The sequence below is a fragment of the Neodiprion virginianus genome, chromosome 2 (genome assembly GCF_021901495.1).
Source record: "Neodiprion virginianus isolate iyNeoVirg1 chromosome 2, iyNeoVirg1.1, whole genome shotgun sequence".
In the NCBI taxonomy this organism is placed as follows: domain Eukaryota; kingdom Metazoa; phylum Arthropoda; class Insecta; order Hymenoptera; family Diprionidae; genus Neodiprion; species Neodiprion virginianus.
The window spans coordinates 33,375,746-33,402,900 of record NC_060878.1 but is presented as its reverse complement, the minus strand read 5'-3'; the positions used below and the strand labels follow the sequence as shown (position 1 = coordinate 33,402,900).

Below are 27,155 nucleotides of genomic sequence, written 5' to 3'. Positions count from 1 at the left end.
GTAGAAGAAGTATAACCTTGTATTATCACAGATCTGCGTATGTAGCTAGAATCATACGGCATTGAGTCACAGAGTTTCCACGGCGCGTGATAAAAAATATATGCAAATCCTTATATACTATATGTATAGTTTCGTACCAAGTTTGCATGATAAGAAGATTCGTATGGAAGAACCTAAGTCGAATTAAAATGAATACATTTTTTGAAATTCGCGATATTAAAAAACGGAAAGAAAAGACCACCTACCTTGCAGCACGAATCGCAACAATTTTCGTTTTTTCAATACTCCGTATTCGTTCCGTGGTAGCCGAGCAAGCAACTTGATAGCACGTGTAATTTCTTACCGCGACATTGAATGCGAACAATTCTCTGTAGGATGGAAATTTGCAAATTCGACGAAGGTTCTCCGATGGTTACATCTTTAAAATCTGAAAGCCGAACTTTTTCTCGGTACGCCGGTTTTTCGGTAACTAAAAAACATTATCCTTTTCAAGAGTATACATATGCATTTATAGCATATATATGTATATGATTATTTATCGACAGAATTACCCGTCATCTTCTACGGTTGAATGCACATGCGCTACAATCCGAGACCAGTTGCTTGCCAGATCGACCAACTGTCTGTTGTGTTCAACACCGACAGCTGGGAAAATTTTCAAGGTTACATACACGGCGGTGACCTGTCATCTGAATTTATTACGGTTGGTCATCCTGACAAACAACCGCTCTCGAATTTTAGCGCATGCGCATTAAACAACAGCAGACGACGGACCACTCTGTCGATTGGTAATCACTCTGTACATAGGTATGTTGTACGAGTTAATAAGGATAATGTTCTTGACGCCCGTCATGCTGCACACTTATTATTAATGGCAGAGATGCCAATGCGAATGTATTATTCAGAGTTGCGGTTCATTCTTGCGGTCAGGTTACAGGATGATGCAACAGATATTCTCTACCCTGCAGGTACATACATCCAATTCCTGTTGCATGGATGAGTATACATATATTTTAAACTACGATATCGTCACATTACTGCCAGCTTCTCTCGCGTGCGTTTAACAAAAAGGAATAATGGAATAAAAAAAAAGAAAAGACACACGCGGCACACATTCCGAGGTGACGGCGACGTCGAAACAAGGCTGTACGCGGTCACGAGTTTCAAATCCTTTTTGGCAAACGCCGAACATTTTTGTTTACGTATCATCGACGACAGGACCGAGGGGGGATACAATTACAAACGATAATGCAATCTGTCCCAAGCGTGAGTATATGCATATGTATACATACCTATACGTACAATGTCGCATGTATGTACAGAATGAACTTCTAACGTTACAATGGTTCGTCGTCTGCTACAGTTGAATGCGCATGCGCTACAATACGAGAGCAGTTGTTTGCCAGGCTGACCAACCGTCGTGAACGTAACCTCGAAAAGTTTTACATTTGTCGCTGACAGTTGTGTTCGACACCGACAGTTGTCGAAATTTTTGAGGTTACGTTCATGACGGTTGGCAGCCTGGTAAACAACTGCTCTCGGATTGTAGCGCATGCGCATTCAACTGTAGCAGACGACGGATCATTCTATCGTTATAAATTCACTGTGTATATACCTATAGATGTGTATGTACATTAAATATACTTGAATATACACAATGCCTATACATAATTTGTACGCGTATCAGCGCGTGTTTGGGTTTCGCGATGTGTTGATGTATTTTTCAATGCCCATTGTCATTCTCCTTTTCTTGTTTCTGTTTCCTCATTTCTCATTCTCCTATTTTTCTTCTTCTTCTGCTTCCTTCTTCCTTCTTCTAACCGTGATCCTCGTTGTTGTCATCGTTGTCATTTCTTTTTATTAGTTTAACGAGCCATGATGCTCCTCTAGTTTCAACGTTTCATACCTACGTCACACTGCAAGCTTCTCTGCGAGCCTCGTATTGTATGTGTGTACGTACATCCATGCATATATTATACCTACTCTCTGTATTATAATACTAGAAATTTTATTTTACATACATGTATTGTACACCTACATGGGGTATATAATTCTTTTATTGATATCGTACTGAAGTGGTTGACGTAATATGTATAATATTTTAAACACGCACTTACACACATACAAATAATATGAGTATAAATCAGAGATATTTACTAGAAATAATGACATCTTTATTATAGCGCTTGCATTATAGGTATATATATCCATCGAGTATCTTCCACTTTACCGCCGATTCCTGCATATATATGCACCGTCGACGCCGTAATATATAACAGTGTCAAATATTTACGTTGAGGAAAAGAAGAAAATAAAATTATATCAGGCATGAGAAAGAAAGAGAGAGAGAGAGAGAGGGAGAGAGAGAGAAGCGAGACAGTAATAACATCACGAGAAAATAAAAACATACACCGTCTACCGTTCTGTAAAATAAATTTCATGTATCACGCTCGCGCAATATTGATAATATACATATCCGTCAAAATTCTTGATATTATTAATTTTTCTCTTTTATACTCCTTTACGCTCATTGCATAATCAACATAATATTGCTTTCAAAAAAAAAAAAAAAAAGACAGAGAGAAACAAACAAGAAATAATAATAATGATAATTTACCTTAGTTTGAACCCCGTATCGTCGCCTTCTGCCAGAAAAGAATAAAGAGAGATAAAAGACGAGCTTTTGCTGATGCGTTACGACGCACTTATACAGAGTGTTATAGATGTATACATTGGATAGCGGTGTAACGTGGAAGTAGCGTTTGCCAGATTTCAGAGTATAATAAATACCCTTCTCTCTCAGCCCTAGCTGGCAAGCAGGTCGGTGAAAGATCGTGTAACACTACGACGTATAAAAGATACACATCAGTTCGGCCGCTCCGCTAATCCTTGTTCCATTAATCAAATCGAAACGATACTTTGGCACAGTGATCGAGTGTGATCGAAAATCAGAGATACACGTGGAAAGACATCAATTTGAAGAATCTTAAAATCAAGCGGACAAATCGAGGCTCCGTTCATCCTCGGGAGAAACGCGTGTCACGATATTATTCGCGAGTACTTGTACGTATAAAAATTCACAGGCTGTACGGCTATCCGCGGAGGATGGAGAAAAAATAAGGAAAAGAAAAAACCGACAAGGCTTATGCGTAATTCAAAAAATGTGCATTACATTACATATGCAGCACGCAGGCATATCACGTGGCATATTATCCTACGTCCGTCGGAATTTAATTGCACACGTTATTCTTCACACATCGTCTTACCTATTCTCGCGCCGTATATTTATTATAATACACAAAACGCAGCATATGCATATGCATAAGCGCAACAGCTGCGCCAAGAATATAACCGCGATATAGGTAATATTATGTCGTTGGGTGTTTCTGCTTCATCGTCGGTGTTGTCGCTCCTCAAAACCAGCCGCGACATAACAAAGATTGTCCACTCTTTCGTTTCGATCTATCTCTCGCAATTCTACGTATAATACCTATTATATCACGAAGAAGACGAGAACCACTGACGAGATAAGTAACGGCCGATTCCGCGACGGTCACAAACGTCGCCAAGTAAATAAAAACACCAAACAACCTTTCGCCCCCAATTTCACACAGTTTTGCGTTTCGTTTGTTTTCTTTTCACCGAAGCCATTGCTTGTTCTATCTAATCTCTCTCTCTCTCTATTTCTCTCTTTTCTTACTCTCAAACTGCCCAATAATTCATTGCATGTTGTTATTACAGACGCTCACCCATCGAACATTACGCACGTACGTCGTTGCGCCGTGTGTGAGTATTCGATGGATCGCGGGGTGCGTTTCGTTTCGTTTAGTTTCGTTTCGTTTCGTTTCGTCGGGTTGCGTCGGGCCGCGGACGACGGCGAAGACGGCTACAAGAGTGGTAGGCGGGGATCGCGGGGATTGCGGGGAATAAGGCGTCGGGAGACGTACTCTCCGAAAGACGGTGGGGGTGCTGCCAGACGGTAGACACCGGGGGCACCGTATAAATACGGCCGAGTCAGACGGCGGACGGTTAGTAGGTTGTATTTTACCGGTACGGGAGTCGCGTCGATCCCCACTTACGTTAGCAGTCTCACGCTCGCGGGACTGACGGCGGATGTAACGATTTCTGGAAGTACGAGAGGAGATGAACAAAATAAAACGAAGCAAACTCGCGGAAATTTGAAACAATAAAAAACGAAAAGTGCGCGGTGCGGTGTGTTTTGTGCACGAATAAAACTGACGTGTCGTTGGTAACATTTACTCGAAACGCTGCTGCACCTCATAACCAGGGTGACATGCAGGGCGCCGGTCCAGAGGAATCGGACTTGAACTTGTTCGTACCACTCGAAGCGGGTCTACCGTTTAACCCCCCGCAAAGAGAGTGAACGAACCGCAAGTATAGGGAAATGCGTTTCTGAAGAATTTATGCCGCACGCACTGCATTCACGTACCCACACCCAGGCGGGAGGACACATGTGTGCAATTGAATACGGAGACGTATCCTGCGTATCTACGTTCGAGAGAAATATTTGCCGGTGAAAGTGTGCGGCAACGACAGCGGCTGCGGAGTGGCAGTCAGTCAACTCACTCGGTCAGTTCTCTCTCAGTCTCTCGTTCTCGCAGCTATCGGTTGTGTGAAAATAAAGTAATCGTAATACAAGCGATATATAGTAATAATGACGATAATGTAAGAAGAGTCAAGTTGTAAAGTGAATCGTGAAAGAGATATTGCAACAACGCTCTAACGGGGAGGAGGAGGAGGAGGAGGAGGAGGTGGAGGTTGCAAAGAAGGGGAGAGTGTAACATAAAACCATTATTTTCACGAGTGACTATAGTTTTTGTTGTTTACGCGCGTAGCACACTCTGCTGTTATACGAACCCCGGAGGAATTACCCCGGTTGTTATAAAACGTTCCGCCGAGGAAGGAATATGATATTCGATGCGCAGTGAGGAAATCGCAGGGGTACAATAACCTGCGAAGTTGCGCATTAGACGAGTGAGGAGGGATCTTGATGAAAAGAAGAGAGACGAGCCAGACGAACAGCGACGATAACGACGATGGTGATAACCGTCAAAGGCCGTCGCTAAATTGTGCGCCGAGTGTGCGCGCGTGTGTGTTTTGTGCTTACGTGCGTGTGTGCGAATGTTTGGCGGGTTGGTAAGAGAGTACAAAAAATAAATAAGTTAGAGAAGAAGAAATTAATTGACAAAGAAAGGCGAAAGAAAAGTCGAGCGAAACTGTAAGCTGCGTGTAACGAATCCACTTGCGATAACTTAGCGTGAGAAGGCGCGATGGAGAGCAAAGTCTACATCACGGATAACGCCAGCCTGCATCACCAGAACAACAATCATCGAAACTCGGTAAAGTTCGCCTCGTCAGCGGACTCGATACCCTCGCTTATCGAGCGATCCTTCGTCCAGGCCGTCGACGACGTAGGACCGCCGCCTTTGCCACCGCCGAGGGGCGGCAGGGAGAAAAGCGAAAATCGGGGGCGTCGTCACAGCGTTTTGGACGATCTCAGGGCACGACGCGACAGCCTTTTTCAACGGGCGAGACGCGGCAGCCTCTTCGAGGACAGGGAGAAGAAACCTCCGCCGGGAGACGAAGTCGCCGTCGTCGTCAAGGGGGAGAAGCGACGGAGCAGCGACGACAACCGTCGAGGTTCGGTATTCTACGTGTCCGACGAGCTTCCCGAGGAAAGTAACAATCCGTCAACGGAGAACGACGACGCGGCTGCTAACGTCGCGGCGGAAACCGAAATCGAGGTCGCGGAACCGGAAGCGAAGGACCAGAAGGGCCGGCGAAGGTCATGGCATCCCCTCGCCAAACCTCCAAAGCTCGAACGGAAGCGGAGGAAGGGCGTTACGAACGTACCGCCGCAGACCGGAAGCAGCCCCGAGGGTGTTTATAACGTTCGGCAAAAGAGAGCATCCTGGTGGAACATATTCGCCACGGAGACAAACAGCAGGTAGAAAACGCCTCGCCGGTTACGGTCACATACTTGCAGGCTTAATCTAGTTTCTCTTATTTCCCCTTCTTTCATTTATCTTGTGTGCGGTTTTTCTTTTTTTATTTATTACCGTTTTACCGGAACTGACGACAACTCGACGGCCCGAACAGCGATCAAGCGGCACGCGAGTCGGTGTTTCTCTCTCTCTCTTTCTCTTTGTTCTTTCTTTCTCTCTCGGTTTTGTACCGTTGCGGAACCATCGTCGTCGAGTCTTTCTCTCTCCTCCTTTTACTCCTGCAGTACTGCGGGCAAGAAATATTCGAGAGATTCAAGTACCTGAAGGAGAAGGCAGCACACTCAACACCGACAAGGTTCAGGTAACGGACCGCGTCTCCCCGACCACGACGACGACGACGTTGTTGCTGCTGTTGCAGCGGTGGCCGGCCGCTCGTAGAGAAACCGCGTGTGTCCGGTTACACGTCGTAACGCGAGTAATTTTTATGCTCGATTATCTTTATACTCGGCTCATGGAAGAGAGCAACGCGAGTCATGATGCATCGTGCGACGATCGGTCAAATCGATGCCGGAGATTATTATGTTTTGAAAACAGCTCGCGTGCTCGCCCGGCCGCTTTATCTCTTTCCATGCACGTGTAATCGTGACGCTGGGTGTAGGGTATACGCAACATACTTGCTGATTAATTGTTCGATGATAGATTACACGCTTGTTTAAATAACATTGCGCACGAGAATACTCTCGAGGTTTGTAAGATTCTTTCGAGAATGTCGTTGTAACTATACGTTAGACCGTAAACTCGAGAAGAGCACTCTTCCCCCACTCCAATGGAAGGTACCAAGTAGAATCTCGAGTTTTTGGGTTCATTTCACCCGAACAATTGGAGAGAGGGAGATGGAACCATTCGTCGCGTGATCACCGGCCTTGCCGACATTGCGATAATGTTAATACGCGCGGATAATATTAGGCGAAGGGTAAACGCAGCTCAGCGGCTCATGTCACCGCAAGTATGTCTAACGTCTATGTCTAATCGTAAGACGCACGATTCATTGTCAACGTGAAAGGTAGTCGGTCTCGCGTTGTCAACTCCTCGTCCGTACGCATACGTACAACTCGTATATCTATGTATATTTGTATACCTCTGTAATGTATGCACGAAGGTATACACGCCGGTCTCTTTCACTTTTACTCGCTCCGCGAGTAAGTAAAGTTAAAAAACTCGCATCAACTCGCGCGAACGCAACTCGACGCCGCTAACCAAGGCTGGTCGCTGTCCCCTGTTGCTGCTGCTGCTGCCCACTTTGTGCTGCTGCAACCCGTTTTGCCAGGCCGGCACTCTCTTGAAAGAGTAAAGAGGTCGACCGTATTCGTCCGACTTGCAAGAGAGTAGGTTGGTTCGTGAGTGAGTGAGTGAGTTGGTAAGGTACAACAACTTCTCGCGTTATGGAGACTCGAACACAACAACAAGGCTAGCATGCTGCCGTACCAGATTCAGATCGTTGTGTTGGTTAGCCTAGATGGCCGAGGGCGTGCGGAATCAAAGGCCTCGGTTTTCGAATTGATCCCGTATTCGATAACGGAGAACGGCTCCTATAAAGCCTCCAAAGAATTCCACTCCGGCCGAAGAGACTAAGACGGATTTTCAGACCAAATTCACTATCAGAAACTGCGAAGGTGCGCAGATTCCGATTCGGTCACGTACTGCAAGTAGGCGTTTCAAAAGTTGAAAAAAATCGTTTTATCGACAGGTGGGCAAAATCAGTATAGAATAATCAAATTGGGATTAGATTCACAGATTCGTTTAGTACTGTTTTTAGAATCGTATGGAACATCTCGATTCTCGATTATATCGTTACACGTGTCATTGGTTGACAAAAGTTCGTCAAAGTAACCGATGGCGTTTTCGCCTAGTTCCAATTTCGTGATCCGTATTACTCCGATTTGGATGAAATTGTTCATTTAAATAATGACCGATGATGTTTCACTCGTTCATATAACGCAGCAGTACGTGCGATCCTTTTTTTCCTTCGTTCAAATCACAAAGTTCACGTATAATCCGTGTATTCTTCGATACGCATTTATCAATGCTCGAAAGCGATAACCGACGTTTTAGAGACGACGCGCAAAACAGTCGTCTGTTGCGATATATGAGTCAAGGTTAATGCAGGCTTAATGAAACTTATTTTAGATAATACATTATCAATCAATAAGCCCTGTCATTTACAAAATTGCAGGTAAGATAATTTGTCAGCAGCAAAGTGACTCGGTTGTCGTCGAATGATATTGGGCTTTCAAATCGATCTTTCGTGTTTGACAAGTGTTCACCGTTGCTTGATTTTTTTCACCGCTAATGAAGCTTCTTCGATCTTTATACCAAATTTTTGCTTATCACCACTACGACAGAGATATCGCCGATCGATAAATCGAACCTGTACAACGGTTAAATCTGAAATATTTGAATCATGATTCCACGGTTAATTTTATATTCACACATCACCGATAAATGTTGTTTCATTGAGCTTGAATTTTCCTCCGTCTCACCGACTTCCCTCTTCACTCTAATTTTCGCCAATTTCTTTTCAAACAACGAAACCATTCTACCGGGGTAAAAAGACCGGAGACTTGAATCCGGTCGCGTTCGATGTGCAGAAACATTGTGCTGCACTTTGTTAGGTATATAATCGCCGGCAAGGTCGTATCAATTTGTAACTTAATTCGTCTCATGCGAGAGACGGGCAAAACGGTACGGAAACGCTAAATTTGTTATAAATTGTTCTGCACCGTCTCGGTAAAACCATTATCACTTGTTATTATACACATTATATTAATATTAAGGGCTCAAACTTTAAGGATAATTTTTATTTGTCGTCATAAACAATGTTTTTACAGTACCATTAAAAACAAAAATTCTTCGTTTTTTTTGGCCCAGTCTGATACACATGTCTATACGTATAATAGCAATTTATACACACATGTATGTAACACATGTGTATACATGTGTGTACAAATCAGCGAAGATGCATGAGTGTATAAGCGTATGGATGGATAAAATTTCTCGCAGCATCACGAATCGCTCGCTTCGGTGGCGCATAAATTCATATACGAGTCGTAAGATTGAAAATATATGTTTATTTATCCGATTGATCAGTTATCGCAGGGCAGGTAGACTGCCCACTGATACGCTTCGTCAAAATATGCGGTTATAAAAACAGACGCGTATCATCATCGCGAGTTACACGTCGAACATCTGCACGGGCGTATTTACGTTTCATCCGCAGCACGCGGTGCACTGCAGTATAATAATATTCGCGTTTATGTACACAACGTACATTACGGTGCGTGTAATAACGATCGCATCCTCCCCTCTTCCCCCGTCCCCCGATGCACCGTACATACATGCAACATACCGACGACGATAAACAGCGGCTGCAGCAGCAGCGCGGAGGCCGTGTCTTCCAATAATTTTCACTCCTCTCGCGTCCGATTGTCTCCTTTTTCCCAATCAATTGTAAGAACAAAAACCAGGAACAACGAGAAACAATCGATGTTGATGTACGTGCATGTAATCGACTCGCGTGTCAAGCACGCGTTACAGATATGCGAGAGAAGAATCCAGCAGACGTTTCTGTTACACCGAAGGTTACGTTACACGTTGTTACATTAAATGTTATACGGTATAACGCTTCGCGGATGGCGAAGAGGGTCGAACCGTTTGGGCCAGTGGCACGGGGGGGAGGGGAGGGGGGAAGCAGGAAATCCATACGGTTGATCGCGGCAAAAATGCGCGATTGGAATACCGAACGTGCATCAACTATGCCGTATATGATATACCTGGTGATTATCCGAGCGATTCGTCGCCCGTATCGATAAGGCGATCCGAGGCCCGGGCAAATACATGACCATATACCGAGTGTGTCGGGCACTTAGCTATGCGAGAGCGATGCGACGACGCCCATGCGGATGTATACGTCGGAGGTCAGCGACGCTGCCGATGATCCAAGTCATTATTACCTAGGAGGAGTACCTACGTGACGTTTGTCCGCGTCGGGTGTAACACGCGCGACGAGTCGTATCCTATAACCGTGGCATGGTAGACTGGCTGTTGTGGTTCTCTCGTACAAAGCAGGTAGTTCCGCGGGCGAGAGTATCCTTGGCGCTTTGAGAGCTGGTATATCATCGTTGTGTTGCACAATGAATCACGAAATATTCTTGAAGCAATTCTTCGCGAAATTCAATCAAATCACGGGAATTTAGAATTACCTTGTAAATTGAGGTACGTGAATGTAAATCGTCGAATTCAACTTCAAGGAACATCGATTATGTGCAGGCATATGCGTGTGATGTTCATGTATTGTTCTGAGTTGTAAACAGCGGCGGTGATACGGCGTACGCTGTAAATATTTGTGAATCAACATTTTTTATAGGGTGTTTTTTTTTTTTTTTTTTTTTTTTTTTTTTTTTTTTTTTTTTTTTTTTTTTTTTTAAATCTTGTTCTTGTTCTTTCGCGACTATTTATTCTATTGCCTACTATTCCGATTTGATAGTTACTGCGTACGTACGCTTTCAGTCATGTCTCGTCCGTCGCCGGGAAATCCCGATTTATATTTATGGTATACACATATTGCCAATTTGTGCGCATAATTTTAATACATGTATATACGCGTGTATAGAAGGAAGAGTCGAGCGAAATTGAGTAGTCGCCGGCGCAACGACTACAACGACTGTGTCAGAAGAGACGAATTGAACTTGAAATTAGCACACGTCGCGGTATAAATTTCTGAGAAGAATGCTAACTATCGTTTTCCTCTTAATTTTGCGATTCTTGAAAACTATTTTATTATGCATATTCGCAATATTTAGCATGCAAACGCCAATGCAATGAATCGGGGTTCGTCAGAGGTGGCGCGGACGGAACAATTCGATAATTGAACTCGCTGCACGCCCACGGATTCGTTTCATTGGCCAGTGGAACCCGACGTCATTGAACGACGATGAAAGTCCGTCTGTGTAATATAACCTTCCGAAATTTTTTTCTTTTTTTCTTTTTTGTTTACTTTCATTATTTCGCACGGATCGATGTATCCATCAAAACTACGAATATAATTCTTTCCGGACGTGGCTCTAGCCTTATTCCTATATGCATATGGAGAAAATGTTGCACATTGGTACGCAACTCTTACACATCATGTTTATTATACGTACCTACGTACAGTCGGGTAAAATGTAATTTCTAAGATCCAAGAATCGTATCACTGTATTCTTGTACGTCTATTCCGCACGCATACGCGATTTGGGGTCAGTGACCCTATTCGGGTCAAGGTTGGCGAAATTAATCCTCGTGGTCCTTGGCAGAGGTCGCGATTATACCGCACAGGTATAATCTGATGCGGAATGAAGCTGGAGCTAGAAGCCAGAGTTAGCAGCCAAACGTTTTAAACTTTTTGGAAATAAAAACAATGTAGTTCAATTTTATCCTCATGATTGTACGAAAGTTTCGGGGGTTCAAGGTATTTCACAAAATTTTGATTGTCGAACTTTATCACCTTATTCGAATGAACATGAAAACATTTGGCCGCTAATTCGCGCTGCCAGCTTCTGCATCGTTGTATCGGAACTAGGAAAAAAATTGGTCGCATCGTCGCAGGATTTGCAGATCATTCGTTTCGCCGTGCAGTCCGTAATACAGTGATCGATGAAAAGCTTCAATACCATCGTACTCGAGATAATAGAAGTAAGGGTGAATAATAGGGTGTTGAATACTAACGAGACCGAAGTTGGTAACGTTAGCATAACGAAACATGATGGAAAAAATCGTTGGCTTTTCGAACTAATATCAACAGGTTTGCTTTGTCACGATTTACTAAATGAATTTTTCTAACGCGTATCGTTAAAGTAACGCTACTGACTCGAACCGCGTAAATGCCAAATACCGAACACCGCGTCGTTGTTCGTAGCTCTTATCGACCCTCCTCCGGAGTAGGATAAGCATAATATCGGATATCATGGACCGCTCGCCCCGGAGCTGACATTGACCCACTGAAGGGGACGGGGACGAGGCCTTTGGTTCGACGTTCGGGCGTGGGATCGCTGTAGATCGATCTATCGTTCGATCCACCTACCTTTCTCCGACGCAACGAATCCGCTGCGCGCATTCATTCGCCGCTTGCTGCGCTAGTAAGCGGCCACGGGGCGGAGGTTGTTCGGTTACTTCGCTCTTCGGACGATGAAACATGTAATAATTTCTATGGAGTATCGCGCACACGCTCGAGTCACATGTGTATATATGCGTACATACGTACTCGTACGTATAAAACGTGCCTACGTGAGATGCCTCACGATTTCTCGCCTATGATATCGGACCTGCACCATAGCGAATCGATTTTAAACCTATGCAATCGTATATCGCGGAGCGTTGTGCGCGACGTTTTGTTTCGTTACAAAAATTGGGACTTTGTCTGTCACGCGCATCAACGAATTTTATTGCGAAAATATATTCTTCGTATTCGTTAGATTATATCTATACATGTTCGTCATTTTATCAACGTACGTATACATGTATATTATTGTGGGAAATTTCAAATTCTGATGAATTGGTCTGCTAAATGTTGGATAGAATAATGCTTGACGTTGAACAAGTTTTTTTAAACGTTCTATTCTATCATCGTTTAATTATACATGTATCGTAGGTACGCGTACCATTTACTTTATTCTCGGCATCAAGAAGAGCGTTTAAACTTTGCTTTCACTAGTTTTTGCGTACAGTAAGTCGCTCTCTTTGAGTTGAAAAGTGATCGTACGACCCAGTCATGATTGTAAAAAGATACTATAATTGCACTGCAGAAATTTATTTTCATACCTATGAAGATACTAATCTTCAAGGTATAAAGCGCGTGAGAAAATTGAGATTTAAATTTTTCAAGTCTTCCGCGGATGTTTTAAAACTGGAAATCAATCTACAGTCAAATCTTACGTTTACACGAATTGTAAATTTTTTAGTCGGGTCCCTTAGGTATTAGAGTTTTCTATGCAGTCATGGTTTCAAGATTGTGCAGTCATTAATCTTGACGAAAAACATTAACATTCCAGGATAAAATTCTCCAACTGCAGTTCCGGACTGTAGAATTTTACCAAGAATTTTAGATACGTATTACAAATTTCTATACGGCTTTTGTGACTGCAACCGTTTTTCGCGTTATCTGCGAATTCTTTTTTCCATCTCTCTTATTCCCTCTCTCCGTGCGTCAGTAATGAAATGAAATATCGTTCATCTTCACAATTATGTGGTTAAACAATTCCTGCCGCGAGTGTAGCACAACGAAAGAATGCCGCTGTGCAATTCGTTGAGACGAAAAAAAAAGAAGAAAAGAAGGATACTTTTAAAAATTGTTGCCTCTTCGTTAGACCTTGTCGTTACATATTTCCAACTTTTACCGACATGCAACGAGTCGGCGAAGCGTCTCGAGCGATATCGAGCGACAGGCCGCAGTGCGACCCAATTTTAGAGATTTTCTTGTTATTCTCTTCTTGGCGATAGGAAACCAGCCGGCGTGTAATCGAGTATGTATGTAGGTACATACCTCGTGACGCGCTTTCAGAAAAAGCTCAGAAATAACGCTGCGTTACTTACGCTGTAAGCGGGCACGCATTGTACGTACTTACCGCGTAAATACGTACAGCTATCTATCCGCGTATGTCCGCATGTATGTACAGTGTCGCAACGCCATTGCGCGACGTTGCCATCCGGGGTACGTACGTACGTATGGTAGATGTACGTGTGTAGTTAGGTGTATATATCAGCTGTTAAATTCGAGCCACGTTCCGCAGGCCGAGAGCATCGGAATTTAGCTGGGAGTTGCTGGCACACCAACTCAAATCTGGACACGTGTGTACGTATGGGTATAATAATCTACGTGTGCAACGTTTGCGACGCAACAGACGACGCGACGTAGCGAATAAAATTTCTATAAGGTACACCATATGGGTGGTTGTTTGCAGTCTGCGAGCCATAGTCTCTTGCTATTATTTTGTACAATACTTATAAGGAAAGTGTCCCAGGTGGAAATCTTTGATTTCATTTCATTTGTAACATGTTACGGTAGACCGAAAAGTAAGCGATATCTTCTTTTTTTTTTCTATCTGCTATTAAACACTTTAAGGGGGTAAAACCACCATCCAAAGTGAGGCATGTCAAAGAGGGATTTGGGAGTTTCTTTTTTTTTTCAATTGATGAAATTACATTTTTCATTTTTCGTCAAGAGAAAACTTTTCCAGGTGGATTGATTAAGAAAATATAACGTTCTTGTGGGTGAAAATGCCAAATCGCCCCTTGACATGCCTGACTTTGGAGGGTGGTTTTACCCCCTTAAAGTGTTTAATGGAAGATAAAAAAGAAAGAAATACGTGTCGCTTAATTTTTAGTCAACTGTAACGTATTACAAAAGAAATCAAATCGGAGAGATCGACCTGGAATGGGATACCTTCCTTGTTAGATACGAGGAGAAAAGAGAAGAGAGAAAACATCGGCTGCTACAGCGATGGGTTTTACCCACGCTTATTGCTCTCTGCAGCATCTGGTAACAATTTATACACAAAACTCGGTCATCGATTAGATCTTGAACTTTTATTGTTCGCACATATTTTTTTTTTTCTCGACGACGGATGACGTCAGCCGTGAAATTTATATGTATGAGAAAATTCACTCTACAGGGGTCCGGTTGTACCAACACTGAATTATAGAACATGAAAATAATCTTGATAAGATAACATTATTAAATTAACCATGATTATTTGACCGCTATCTGTGACTACAGGTGCTATCTAAAATCAGCGGTGCGAATATGTTGAGGAAAACAAGAAAAATAATTCACAGTTACCTAGAGTTTCGTAGCTATATGTAAGAATTGCTTTCAGAAGCTTTATAGTTTTTTTTTTTTACTGCTCGTAAAAATTGTAGCATCGAGATTTAAAGAAGAATAAGAAATTGAACCGCGAGTAATGTCTTTGAACGTATAAACCGCGTGATCGGATCTTCGTGAAAACACCATATATATAAATATATGTATATACATCAGTGTTATACGCATACCTTTAAATTTAGATTACACATCAGTGCAATGTTACGCCTTGAGAGAAGAAAGAAAGAAAAAAAACCTGTATTTTTGCAACCTTGAATACGCCTCATAATGCGATCATTCTTTCGATTAATGTTCTATTTCTTCAAAACGAATGAACGACTCTCGCCCAGCAGCGGAGCAGTTCAACAGTTGTATGCGTATTACCGTATAATGTAACATGTACAGGTGCAATTAAACTTGCGTGTATCTACTAATTTTTCAAGACGATAAACTGGAGTCTGCTGTTTTTTCCCCACCCCTGACTATCGATTTTTTATTTATATTCGCTTTTTTTTTATGTGCCACTAAATTAAACCGTATAATGTATACACTTTTTGATCTACAAGGTATAATGTGAAACGAAAGTATGCTACTATAAATTTTCGTTGCCGTTCATCGCTTATCTCAGAACCCGCTAATTCGGCGTCAAATATTTCCACAGTGTATAAATGATTATTATACATCGTATGTTTACTGCACGATTTTTAGATAAAGAATTCGGTTCAGTAACAACGTCAATAATATAATTGTTAACGAATCATATTTCTAGCACGACAAATTCAATTTTTTTTTATCATTGCAATATAACGTAAATTATTCCTCCTGAATGTGATCGTTCTTCTTTATACGAAAAACTTGTTCCTAGGAAATTTCCGGTCAAATTTATCATCGGCAGAATGTCTTATATAATTTCATACGAGACTCTGCGCAAGATTCTGTCAACTTCCGGCGACGGTCGTTACATATAAATTGCGTATATCGTTTAAATATATTGATTCGGTTATTGATTGGGTTGGTCTGGTACAAAAGCTTGGATCAACGTTCCGATCACCGATTGATCAAAAAATTATATTCGACGAAGAATGAAGTTTCCGTCATTCTTGAAAAATACCGGATAAGTCATTCGAAAGAACCGCACGATCATTATTTTTCGTACATAAATATTTCTGCCGTGAGACAAACGGGCGAGGATAAATCTCTGAGAAATGGATAATCGCTAACCGTGAAAAGTTTACCAAGAAATGTAGTTACGATGTATGTAGGTAGGAAGGTAGGTATAGAAAAGAAGAAACACGTCGATACGCGCGATATAACGCGAATGACTAAGAGGCGAAAAAGTCGCCCGCCTGTCGCGGAATCTGATCTCTGTGTATATATATTTTAAACGCACATATGCCTACATTTGCTCGGGTTTTACCTGAGTATTCAGGCGCCGTGGGTTAGTGCGCTAATTGAAAGCCAAGATCAAACGAGAATGCGGGTCAAAGCTTTGATTCAAACCCAAGCGGCCGTTTATCCCGTCGAGCATTACGGCCACGCGAATTATACGTATGTACACTAGGGTGGGTCAAAAAAATCAAGTATTTTTTTTTTTGGATTCGACACACGAAAACTAGTTCCTAGCTACCTCTAGAAAGTACTTACCAAATCTAAGCTCTTAATATTAACGGGAAGATTATGCTCATCATAGTTTTCCATTTTCAATTTAGTCTTATATAAAAATGGCCATATCTTATCACCAATAGATTGTTAAATTAGTTGCATCGTCAATATTTATAGGAAATTGAACGCTCTACAAAAATGGTCTCTTATACTTTTTTCATTAATCTAACCATTTAAAAGATATTCAAGGTGAAAGGTTGAAGTATTTTAAGGAAAATAACTTTTTGTTTTGAATTTTGTAACTTACTAAAAAATAATTATTGTCAAATGAGTTTCAGATATTTTCATAGGAAATTGAACGCTCTACAAAAAAGGTTTCTTGTGGTTAATCGATTACTGTAACCATTTAGAAGATATTCGCAGTAGAATCCCAATGCCAGAGAATTGAATAGTCTACGGCAGATTTGCATTTTTACAGTAATGGTGTATTTGAAGGCTTGGTTTTCATCAACTTCTGCGATTGCAGCTGCTAATAACGATTTAGAATTTTTAAAACAACTGATTGAATACAAAAAGATTGATGCTTCAATTTCATCAGCAACTATTGACAAAATGACTTCACATTTGTGGTATTTAAATGATGAACTCGCCATTTTATCACTGTTTGATAATACTGTTGCACTTGATATGAAAAAGAAAATAGTCGAAGCTGTAAAAACTCGAGATGGTATTAAATCTAAAGTTAAAAGATTTGAAATCGATCGAAAGAACATAAATTCAATCATTCAAAAGGATTTGAGTGACTTTATTTCTCAGAGATCATTGAATTTATTTAAAATATTCGACCTACCATATGATTTTCTTGATCTTGACATTGAATTGTGGACTTCCGATGACAGTTATAAAGAAAATGAAGACTATTTTAGGCAATTAAAAGTTGTAAATGACGCAGCAGAGCGTGGAGTAGCGCTGGTATCTGAATACAACCAATGCTTGACAAAAAACGAAGACCAGTTTCAATATTTATTGCAAGTTGTCAAGGAACATCGAGCAAAATTTCCGAATTGCAATAAAAGTCAATTTTTATAACTTAAACAAAAAGAAAAAATATATTTTTGTATCAATACTGTATTGAATTATAAAATTTCATATGGTAAAATAGAATTTTTTTTTCTGCTGATATATTTGATGATATTTCTTAAATAAAAACCTTCTCTTTCTGGAATAGATCATAAATTATCTCAAAATCCATCAAATAAATGGATAAATTGGAAATAATTATTTAAAAACTATTAAAATCAACAGGCATTGGGATTCTACTGCGAATATCTTCTAAATGGTTACAGTAATCGATTAACCACAAGAAACCTTTTTTGTAGAGCGTTCAATTTCCTATGAAAATATCTGAAACTCATTTGACAATAATTATTTTTTAGTAAGTTACAAAATTCAAAACAAAAAGTTATTTTCCTTAAAATACTTCAACCTTTCACCTTGAATATCTTTTAAATGGTTAGATTAATGAAAAAAGTATAAGAGACCATTTTTGTAGAGCGTTCAATTTCCTATAAATATTGACGATGCAACTAATTTAACAATCTATTGGTGATAAGATATGGCCATTTTTATATAAGACTAAATTGAAAATGGAAAACTATGATGAGCATAATCTTCCCGTTAATATTAAGAGCTTAGATTTGGTAAGTACTTTCTAGAGGTAGCTAGGAACTAGTTTTCGTGTGTCGAATCCAAAAAAAAAAATACTTGATTTTTTTGACCCACCCTAATGTACACGTAGTTGCACCGTCGGTGTGTATTCACGATACACAGCTTTGACACGAATGTTATACGTACGTAGGTTTTGCTGAAGCGGATTATAGTGCACGTTTATTTTTTAATCACGCATCCCCCGTACTGACCCAAACCCTGGAGGCATACCCATTCTAATCATGCGACGCTGCATGCGTGTTGAATTTTGTCCGCATTATTCGAATTTTGTGTACCTACATGTGTGCCTGTACGCGGTTGCGTAATAAAAATTAATTATTGTTGAGCGTGCGAACAACGCTATTCATTCACACATCGCAGTTCAGATAAAATTCTCAGGGAGACACACCGTCATATGCCTGACGGTTATGTACAGAGGTACGCGTATAATCTTTGACATATCTATAACGCATCTGTGTGTTTCGATACGTATATTATAGGCACCGCGCTTACGGCTGTGCTGTTACGTAAAATATGTTTTGGTTGGTTCTATATTATTATTTATTTATTTATTTACTTATTTACTTTTATTAATTTTTTAGCTTAGCACGTCTTACCTTTTGGCATGTTTTATTTTACTTTCTCTTTTTCTTTTCTTTCGTTTGATTCTAACAGGTTGCGACGCATGTCCCAGGACGTCACGCACACCAGATCCACAGAGAATTTGTCGACCCAATTCAGGTTCGTATACATACTTACATTATCTTCAGAGATTTGCACGCTTGCCACATTTGCTATACATATTATATTCTTGTATTTCTTTTTATATACCGCAAAATTGGCTGCCACGTTTTGCGTGCACGGATTTATATATCGTACACTCACAGTTTTACGCAATATTCATGCTTGGTTTTATCCTAACATTTTTACTTTTATAATTTTTTTTTTTGCTTTTTTTTCGCTTTTTCACTGTTATATTTTATGCCCCTCGGGAATTATAATGTAATGCAAGAGAATGATTTAACGACCGTTGTGTGGCGGTGTGCCTTGCATAACAATAATCGCATATTAATACCCCCCCCCGAGTATCGCAGTAAGCTATAATGGCGAATCGACGAAACAGGAGGTATAATATAAGGCTAGGTCATATTATTCCAGAGCCGTTGTTCGTCGTCCTAGACCCAAGCAACGATCAATGATCCTCATAAACCGGTAAATTTTAACCGTGTCCAATCATATTCTAGAGTTCTCGCGAAACTCTCGTCGCTATAGACGGGAAGTGTGAAAGTTTTCATCGCGTGACGTAATAGGCCGCGATATATAATACTATAATAGATAAAGAATATTCTACAGCGTACCTTAAACTACCTATATAAATTTTAGTCACTACACGGTATACCTAAACGTAGGTAATACGACGAAGGTGAACCAAATTACCAAATAAACTAAACCTTTTCTTTACCATTTGCAGGAGCAAAAGTCGGAGCGTCGATCATGGATTTGCCGCCCCTTTTGACCTCGAAGCATTACGCAGCAAGGTCGAAGGTCGTTTCGAGTCGGTTGATAAACTCTCCAAAGGTTAGTTATTTTATTTTGATGACAATTGTCGCAGAATTGCGACATATGTTAGGAAACACGAATGATTTATTTACAGAAATTGTTTATAAAATTTCGTAAAATATGGGATTAAAATAATATTATATACTTGGTACGTAATAATATTGCAATAATACTGCACGGAAAAGTTCGCGAACTTGGCGAGTTATTCAGCTCGTGGTAAAACATTTGAGAGATTGGCGTAGATTTTCAAATTCACAAATAGATCGAGCAAATTGAAGTCATATGCGCCTTGCCAACTTTTCCAGAGATTGCCGGATAGTGTTCAGAATCCAAGGTTAGATATCCGTTCGTTGACAGTGAGCTCTGTTAGTTTTCCACGCGTTAATTGGTAGTTTGCTTTATATAGCTCCGTCTTTGAGGTAAGTATAAAACAAATTCACTCGCTGCATCTCGCAGTGATCAATCAGAGTCGTTATGTACGATTCGAGTTTTCGAACGATGATATCTTACAGTTAAAATAGAGCCCGTGTTGTTTGTTTATTCCGGCGAAGGCGCGTGGGAAGTTTGAAGACGTTCAACCATCGCCATGCAGGAACGAGACGCGATTGATAACGTAATATAATATTTACTTGAAGTTATCGATGCGTCACATCGATCGGACTTCAACCCGGGTTGAACCCGCCTGCGTTCAGGCAATTCAGGATACGCTTTATCGAATTCCGCCTGCATTTCGGCAACCAAGAGCACATCCTGTTATACCGATCGACAGTTATCGGATTATTTACGATTAGCCGACTCCTCGCACTCTCCAATTGCGGACCGCAAGAACGAACGTCGATCGGTAAAATGTACCCTGAATTGCATAAATGCAGGGGGATTTTATCCTGCGTCAAAATGCCCGTTTAACGTTATCACAATGTACTCCGATATATTATCTGCAATGTGCAGCATGCGTAGGTGTACGTGTATTGGCAAAACGATGATTCGTGAAAACGTTACGGACAGGTTTACCTGACGTTTGGGATGGCTCTGATTAACAACTCGCGTCCACTCTTCACACCGGTATAATAACGTACCTGTTATACGTCCCACATTTGGTGGAAATTTTCTTGTATATATTCCGAATTCATCGCGTGGCTCGAATCAACACCATTGTAAAGGTATAAAAATAATGTACCGTGTAATATCGCCGCAACGACGACGCCACCATCAGATGCTGGGATCCCCGAAACTCGCTTGTTAAATTAATATTGTCGAAGGCGCGCGCGCGTGTCAGCTCGGCGAAAATAGTAACGACAATAATACCGATCGTAATAAACGTGCATGTTTTTTTTTCGAACATTAAATAGAAACACAATAATTTTTGGGAACAACGCCGAAACACGCGGTGTATCACAGAAATATTAGTGCATTAACCGTTGCCAAGATTTTAACCAACCGTACGAAGACTGCGCCGTGTGAGCAATCCGCGTGTTAAGGTAAGTGTAACAGTTGTTAATACGGTTACACCCAATTATTGACACTTTAATTTTCCACAATTATAAATTGGCTGCACAAATTGTGAATTTTTCGATGATTATAACCATTTGCTAGAGGGTTAGAGACTAGAAATTAATTTTTTCCGTAATTTTAGAACTAAATATCAAACAGATGCAACCAAAAAAGGTCAATAATTGGGACAGGGTCAATAACTGTTACACTTACCTTGCTTATATTATATAAGCAGCCAACAACGCTATGGATTATTCGCGTCATATCCCTATCATTGGAATATTTATAACAACGCTAAAGCGTGTGTTGCAGTAAGAAAGTACACGTCGAGAGAGAGACTATCGCAACGGTATCTTCTTTTATTCCAAGCGACGCGTGCGCAGTGAAAATATATTTTTCGTGATGGTATCGATGCAACTTTTGCATCGTGGTGCACCGAGATAGATGAATATACCACTCGTGACGACCTCTCTCGGCATGCATTCTATCATCGCACGTTCCAGTATTATTACACTTCGTTGATCCTTTCTAATTCCTTTTTCGCATCGTGGCTTTCTGAGCACGCTATCAATTTGATAAACTTCGAGGCTAATGTAAAAAAAATCCAACAATAAGAATCCCCCTGCACTTTCTTTCTCTGCCCTGGGATTTTCTCTCTCTCTCTCTCTCTCTCTCTCTCTCTCTTTCTCTCCCCCGCCCTCTCTTTCTCTCCCCCCCCCCCCTCTCTTTCCCTCCCCATTTCTACCTCTCTTACTTCGCCCCCATCCGCGCCTTATCCTGTGCCTAGAGAGGCTAGAGCAAGTATGCTCTAAGAACCTATGACTCCAGTAAGTCGCCGGCACGCGTAGCTTCGGCAACATTTACCGAGTGAGCTCGTACTGTGATTCACGTATTGTGTGCTTATGGCTAATCTCGGCTTATTACGCAGCTTCTGTTTTAGCTGTTGGGCGTCGGATGCCCGTTACTCGGTACAGTCTGTGGATACGACAATATAACTTATTTGTTATTGTGATTTATCAATAAACATGGACGAATACCGATGCTATTCCGCCTATTAGCAATGGTGAAAGGAAGGGATCCATGTTGGGCGGATTTACGACGTATACAGTGTATACGCCAGCTTAACGGTACTCCAGAAGTAGTAGAAAGACGCCGAGTTTTCAATCTTGTGTACTTCGACATCTAAGTACTTGGATATTTAGTCTTGTTAAATGAATTTATCGACCAACGGCTTTTAACCACTTTCGACCTAATCGTTCGACGTTCTTCAACGTCACAAAGGTTGTTTTGTTTCCATGTGTCTTTTACCTCTTTATCAAACTTGTTTCTACGGCCTGCAATTCGGTTGACAATTGTTGAATCCTCGATTCGTTCGCTATTGTTTCGATATGGAATTCCGTTATCCTGATGCAGATTCCGAGTGTGGAATCACCGATTATGAATCAACAAGTGTTTATATTTCGGAAACGGAAATCGATGGTTATGTAGTTTTCTACGTCGTCGGTGGGAATTCGAACCTGCCTGCACCTAATATCCGTGAAGAAGGTATAACCAATTACAGTTTAGGTCAATGTCCGGTAATTGTATGAATCGTATTGTTCGTTGAAATGAATAGATGAATAAGTTGAAAAACACCGAATCTGTTTGCACTGCAACGACACTAGGCATTGGTAACTTTTTCCAAGGATTAGGCAGTGAGCCAATTTTCTTCGAAACCATTTCACAAATATTTCGAACAAATTCGTAGTTGAAATGAAATCGGAAGGAAAGTGGAAAGATGCAAGAATATATAGTTATCTGTATATAAATATGTCTATTCATTTTTCAGATTCCGACTCTGAGGGTAAGGATGAAACTGGCTCTCAGGACAAGAAGCACAGCCGTGCCTGGCAGCATATCGAAACTGTACCCTACACGGCAAGTTTGATGAAATTTTTTGATGCCATTGATTACTAAGTGGAGGGCGTAATTGATCCTCTACCTGTTCCCCAAATTCCCTTCTTTGTGTGTCAAAATATCGATGAAAAATTACCGAATCGGTTCAAAAATAAAGCCCCTTTAATTACATCAGTGGTTAAGATTTTTTTTTTTCGTTTGAATGGGAAAAAAAATATAGATAAATCGTAATACCTGAGGCAATAAATGTCATCGATTTTCCCATAACAATGTCAATGGAAACTTATCTGCACATGTAAAAAAGCAATGTATGAGATTCTGGCAGACTGTAGGAGATTGAAATGATTAATACCGACGAAAACTAACCAGAATACTTTAAATTAAAAGGCATTTAAATCTAAAAGAAATAAAGGAGAAATCAGAATTGGTTAATAGACAAAAAATGTTTTTTAGTCAATCATTTTACTATCCTGAATCGACAGGTGAGCGACAGGGATACGCTGACCTCCATTGCTGCCAGATTTGACACGACCCCTTCAGAGCTGACAAAATTGAATCGACTCGGCAGTACGTTCGTTTACCCAGGACTGCAGTTACGTGTGCCTGCCAAGGGAGAGGGACGCAACAGAACTAGCGTTGGAGCAGTTGCCTCGGACTCCCCTAGCCCTGACCCCAACTTTGATCATGAATCCCACGACGATTTGCCCCCGGAGGAAAAAGGTAGGTGAAAAAACTGAAATAGTAGAAAATGGTACACCTGGTGCTGTGGTTACTTTGATCTTTTCTCATATCTGTACAATGATAGCGGTTCAGGTAGTAAAAGAATTCTAACTTGTATTTGTTTTTGTTAGCCTCACATGTGCCAGGCATGATTTATTGGAGCATTACATCGAAGCAAAGCTGCAGGTTGCTGTTTATTTAGCTTTATTTAAATATACATTTGACAAGACAGCTGTGCCAGAAACCTGGCGAGAAAGGGCGGAGTTTTTTGTTCTAGTTTGTCAGCAATACGTTAGCTGCTAATCTACAATATGGCGTTGTTTCGGCACACATAGCTGTGCATGACTATCTATTCTGTTGAAAATGTCAGAATGACCATAAATCTAGCACAAATGGCATCTGTGCTCTAAATAATATCTATTATCAAGGCAATCTTTGAGGAAATGAGAACTTGAAGTATCTTACTGTTGTTTTTGTGATATTCTCAGAACTGAGGTTATGTCGTGCGTCAGCCTGTGATATAAAAGAATTCATGAAAATTGATTAAGACCTCAGGTTTTTTTGGTGTTGTTATAATTCATTAGTTACCATAAGGCAGGTGGAATTCTAACTTAAAAAAAAAATCCTTTCCAACTTTTTGTTACAGAACTTTTGGATAACCTGCGTCCTGTGTCACCAAAACCTGGACATATGGAAAGAATAAAGACTCCTGTCGGTCACACCAATGTCACTGGGGATGAGGATGAACAGCCTTTCAAGGAACGCTTTCTTAGGATCAATGTCCGCCACATAACTGATGGACAGGTATTACAATTGAAATTTATAGCAGTAACTCTGCAAGTAGAATTTGCTATTGGGCAATTTTCATAGATATGGAAAGTCGGGAAAAGTGCAGACATTTTATTGTAAATATAAAAGTTAGAGTGTAACAACAATTTTTTAATAAAAGCCTCATTGACACAGAGACATATTTTTTGAAAAATACGCTGCTGTAGGACTATTACGATTAGAGTTTACGATTAACTATTTGCAAATCAATTTCTATTACTGTGATTTTTGATAACAGAGCTGAATAACTTTATTACCATCCTTTAGTCTTATTATAAATACAATTTTTTCTTCCCAAGGCTGCATGAACGCTACAAGTTTAAATATTTAAGAAATTTTAAAAATGTAAATTCGCAAAAATCTTAACAATGCATTCTCATCCAAATTAATTTTGAATAATACAAGTCCTTTGCTTTTCTTATTTAGGGGGTGGTGGGAGGTGTGCTGTTGGTTACTCCCAACGCTGTCATGTTCGATCCGAATGTGTCAGACCCGCTAGTAATTGAACACAGCGCCGAATCATACGGAGTAATAGCACCCATGGAATTTATAGTGAATGCTGCCATTTACTACGACATTGCTCACATGCGAGTTGGTCACACAGATACAAATTCCTGTGACAAAAAGCCAGAGATCTACTACATGAAAAAGCCTGACGACAATCGTGGTCGACTATCGCCAGGAAAAGATGACAATTTTCCTGAACTTGTTGGTGACGATAGCGAGAGTGTCTGCAGCTGCGCTGAGAGAGACGGCGATGCTTTTCCCAAAGCTTTTGAAAGGGATCTAGTCACACCCACTAATTTACAGAGTGTAAGATAATCTCAACACATTCTGCTCAAACTAGTCTTTAAATGGTTTCATAATATTTTTCTCCCCATATCACAATACAGGATGATGGGACTAACTCTACCAAAGAAAAAGATAAGGATAAGAAAACTGAAAAAGAGGAAGACAGCAAAGAAGAGCAGACCATAATTAACACCACTCAAGGAAGCAGGACCTTGGAAGAACGCCGGCGTTCTATGCTTGATCACCATTGGGCAGTGCCAAGCAAGGATAGGTCTTGTTCCCTTTCGGTCGATGATGAGCAACAGGACTCCTCTGTAGTTAGCAGTTCAGATAAGGTGGCAAATCAAACCTTGCAATCGATTTTCATGATTCCTTCACTTAACCAATCTTAATGATTGTTTTTTTTCATTGATTTTTACAGAGTGATCAGCAACAGTCAAAACCGCACGTAATTCCTGAGGAGGAGGCATCTCTAGTCAAACAGTCGTGCCATGATTCTGGCATCGACATCCGCGATCCAAACCCACCGTTACCTCCGATACCTGTTGTGCAACCGATTCAAGCAAAGAAAGTTTATTCTGATGCTGATATTGTCCTTTCATCGGACTGGGTACCCCCGATAACTATTGCTCCCACCAATGTGACCATTACACCAACTGACAGCCTAATCGCAATTAATGGTAGAAAGAAAGCCAGTTCTGTATCATTCAGCCTTGATAGTAACGCCGAGGATGCAGATAAAGATGATGACCGCAGGGACGACGATAAGCAAGAATCCAAGAAAAATAAAGTAAGTAATAAATTATAAATACACTTGTAATTCAAGATATGCTTATGAGATGCAGTACATATTAGTAAGACATTTGACATTTTTTATGTGTAATATCTTAACTCGCGGTATGTGGCATTTGGTGGGACTAATTTCGTTAGTACGTGCTATTCAATCTAATCAATTTATTGTAATATGATTCTTCTGTGCGGCCTACAGTTGGTTCTTGAGCTGCAGCGTATTAGCGATAGCGGTGAACACCAAAATTTTCATAACGTTTGAAAACAGAGAGAGAAAACGGGAGAAACACAAAAAAGACACAGTTGTCAAAAGTTTGTTCTGCTAATATTAGTCTCAAACAGCATGACGTATAGCCATGCAGCTTTTCCAAATACATTGTGAAATAATCACTTCAATCGGTAACCGACTTTAATATTTGCACGCAAATTTTATACATCATCAGTGACTACTGTAAGACTTGTGCAACGTTTTTTTTTTATAATTTATTCATAATCTATGGGCACTACTGCCCTATACATAATATGCGTTAAAATATATAATTATTAATGAATGGATGTTAATGATATAAAATATACAACATCCCGAGCATTCAAACTAAGCTGAAATAATCATAGTAGGTCTTATAGACTAGCTTTACGTATCTCTCTACTCCCTTTCTACCTACAATTAAAAGTATAGTAAAATTCTGCACTATATTTCCGTAGGCTTGATTTAAAGCTGTGCATTGTGTCACAGTTTATAACATAGTTTGGTAGTGTATTCCAAACTCTCGTAATCCTATTTAGCGTGGAATAATAGGCATGACTTATATGAAAAGCTGCCTCCACAAGTTCCCGTGCTGTTTTTAGATCATACGTTCAGATTCTACTAATAAACTGAGCTTTCAAGACTTCTGATTGAATACATTAGA

At 40.6% G+C, this 27,155-nt stretch overlaps 1 protein-coding gene across 11 annotated transcripts in view; it reads left to right on the top strand.

The window, feature by feature from the left end:
- The window catches only part of LOC124297294 (TLD domain-containing protein 2), an 80,305-nt gene that overhangs the window by 34,448 nt on the left and 18,702 nt on the right, over window positions 1-27,155 (top strand). For 2 of the 11 annotated variants that reach the window (XM_046748170.1, XM_046748169.1), the window contains exons 1-9: window positions 4,022-5,968; window positions 18,844-18,909; window positions 19,640-19,746; window positions 23,048-23,136; window positions 23,598-23,835; window positions 24,482-24,639; window positions 25,090-25,476; window positions 25,557-25,790; window positions 25,877-26,245. In XM_046748170.1, coding sequence (XP_046604126.1) covers window positions 5,292-5,968; window positions 18,844-18,909; window positions 19,640-19,746; window positions 23,048-23,136; window positions 23,598-23,835; window positions 24,482-24,639; window positions 25,090-25,476; window positions 25,557-25,790; window positions 25,877-26,245 — 2,325 coding nt within the window. In that variant the 5' untranslated portion in view covers window positions 4,022-5,291. Of the gene's footprint in view, window positions 1-4,021; window positions 5,969-18,843; window positions 18,910-19,639; window positions 19,747-22,479; window positions 22,765-23,047; window positions 23,137-23,597; window positions 23,836-24,481; window positions 24,640-25,089; window positions 25,477-25,556; window positions 25,791-25,876; window positions 26,246-27,155 lie in introns of those variants that run through there. The other 9 variants (XM_046748176.1, XM_046748174.1, XM_046748177.1 and 6 more) reach the window with 7 other exon arrangements.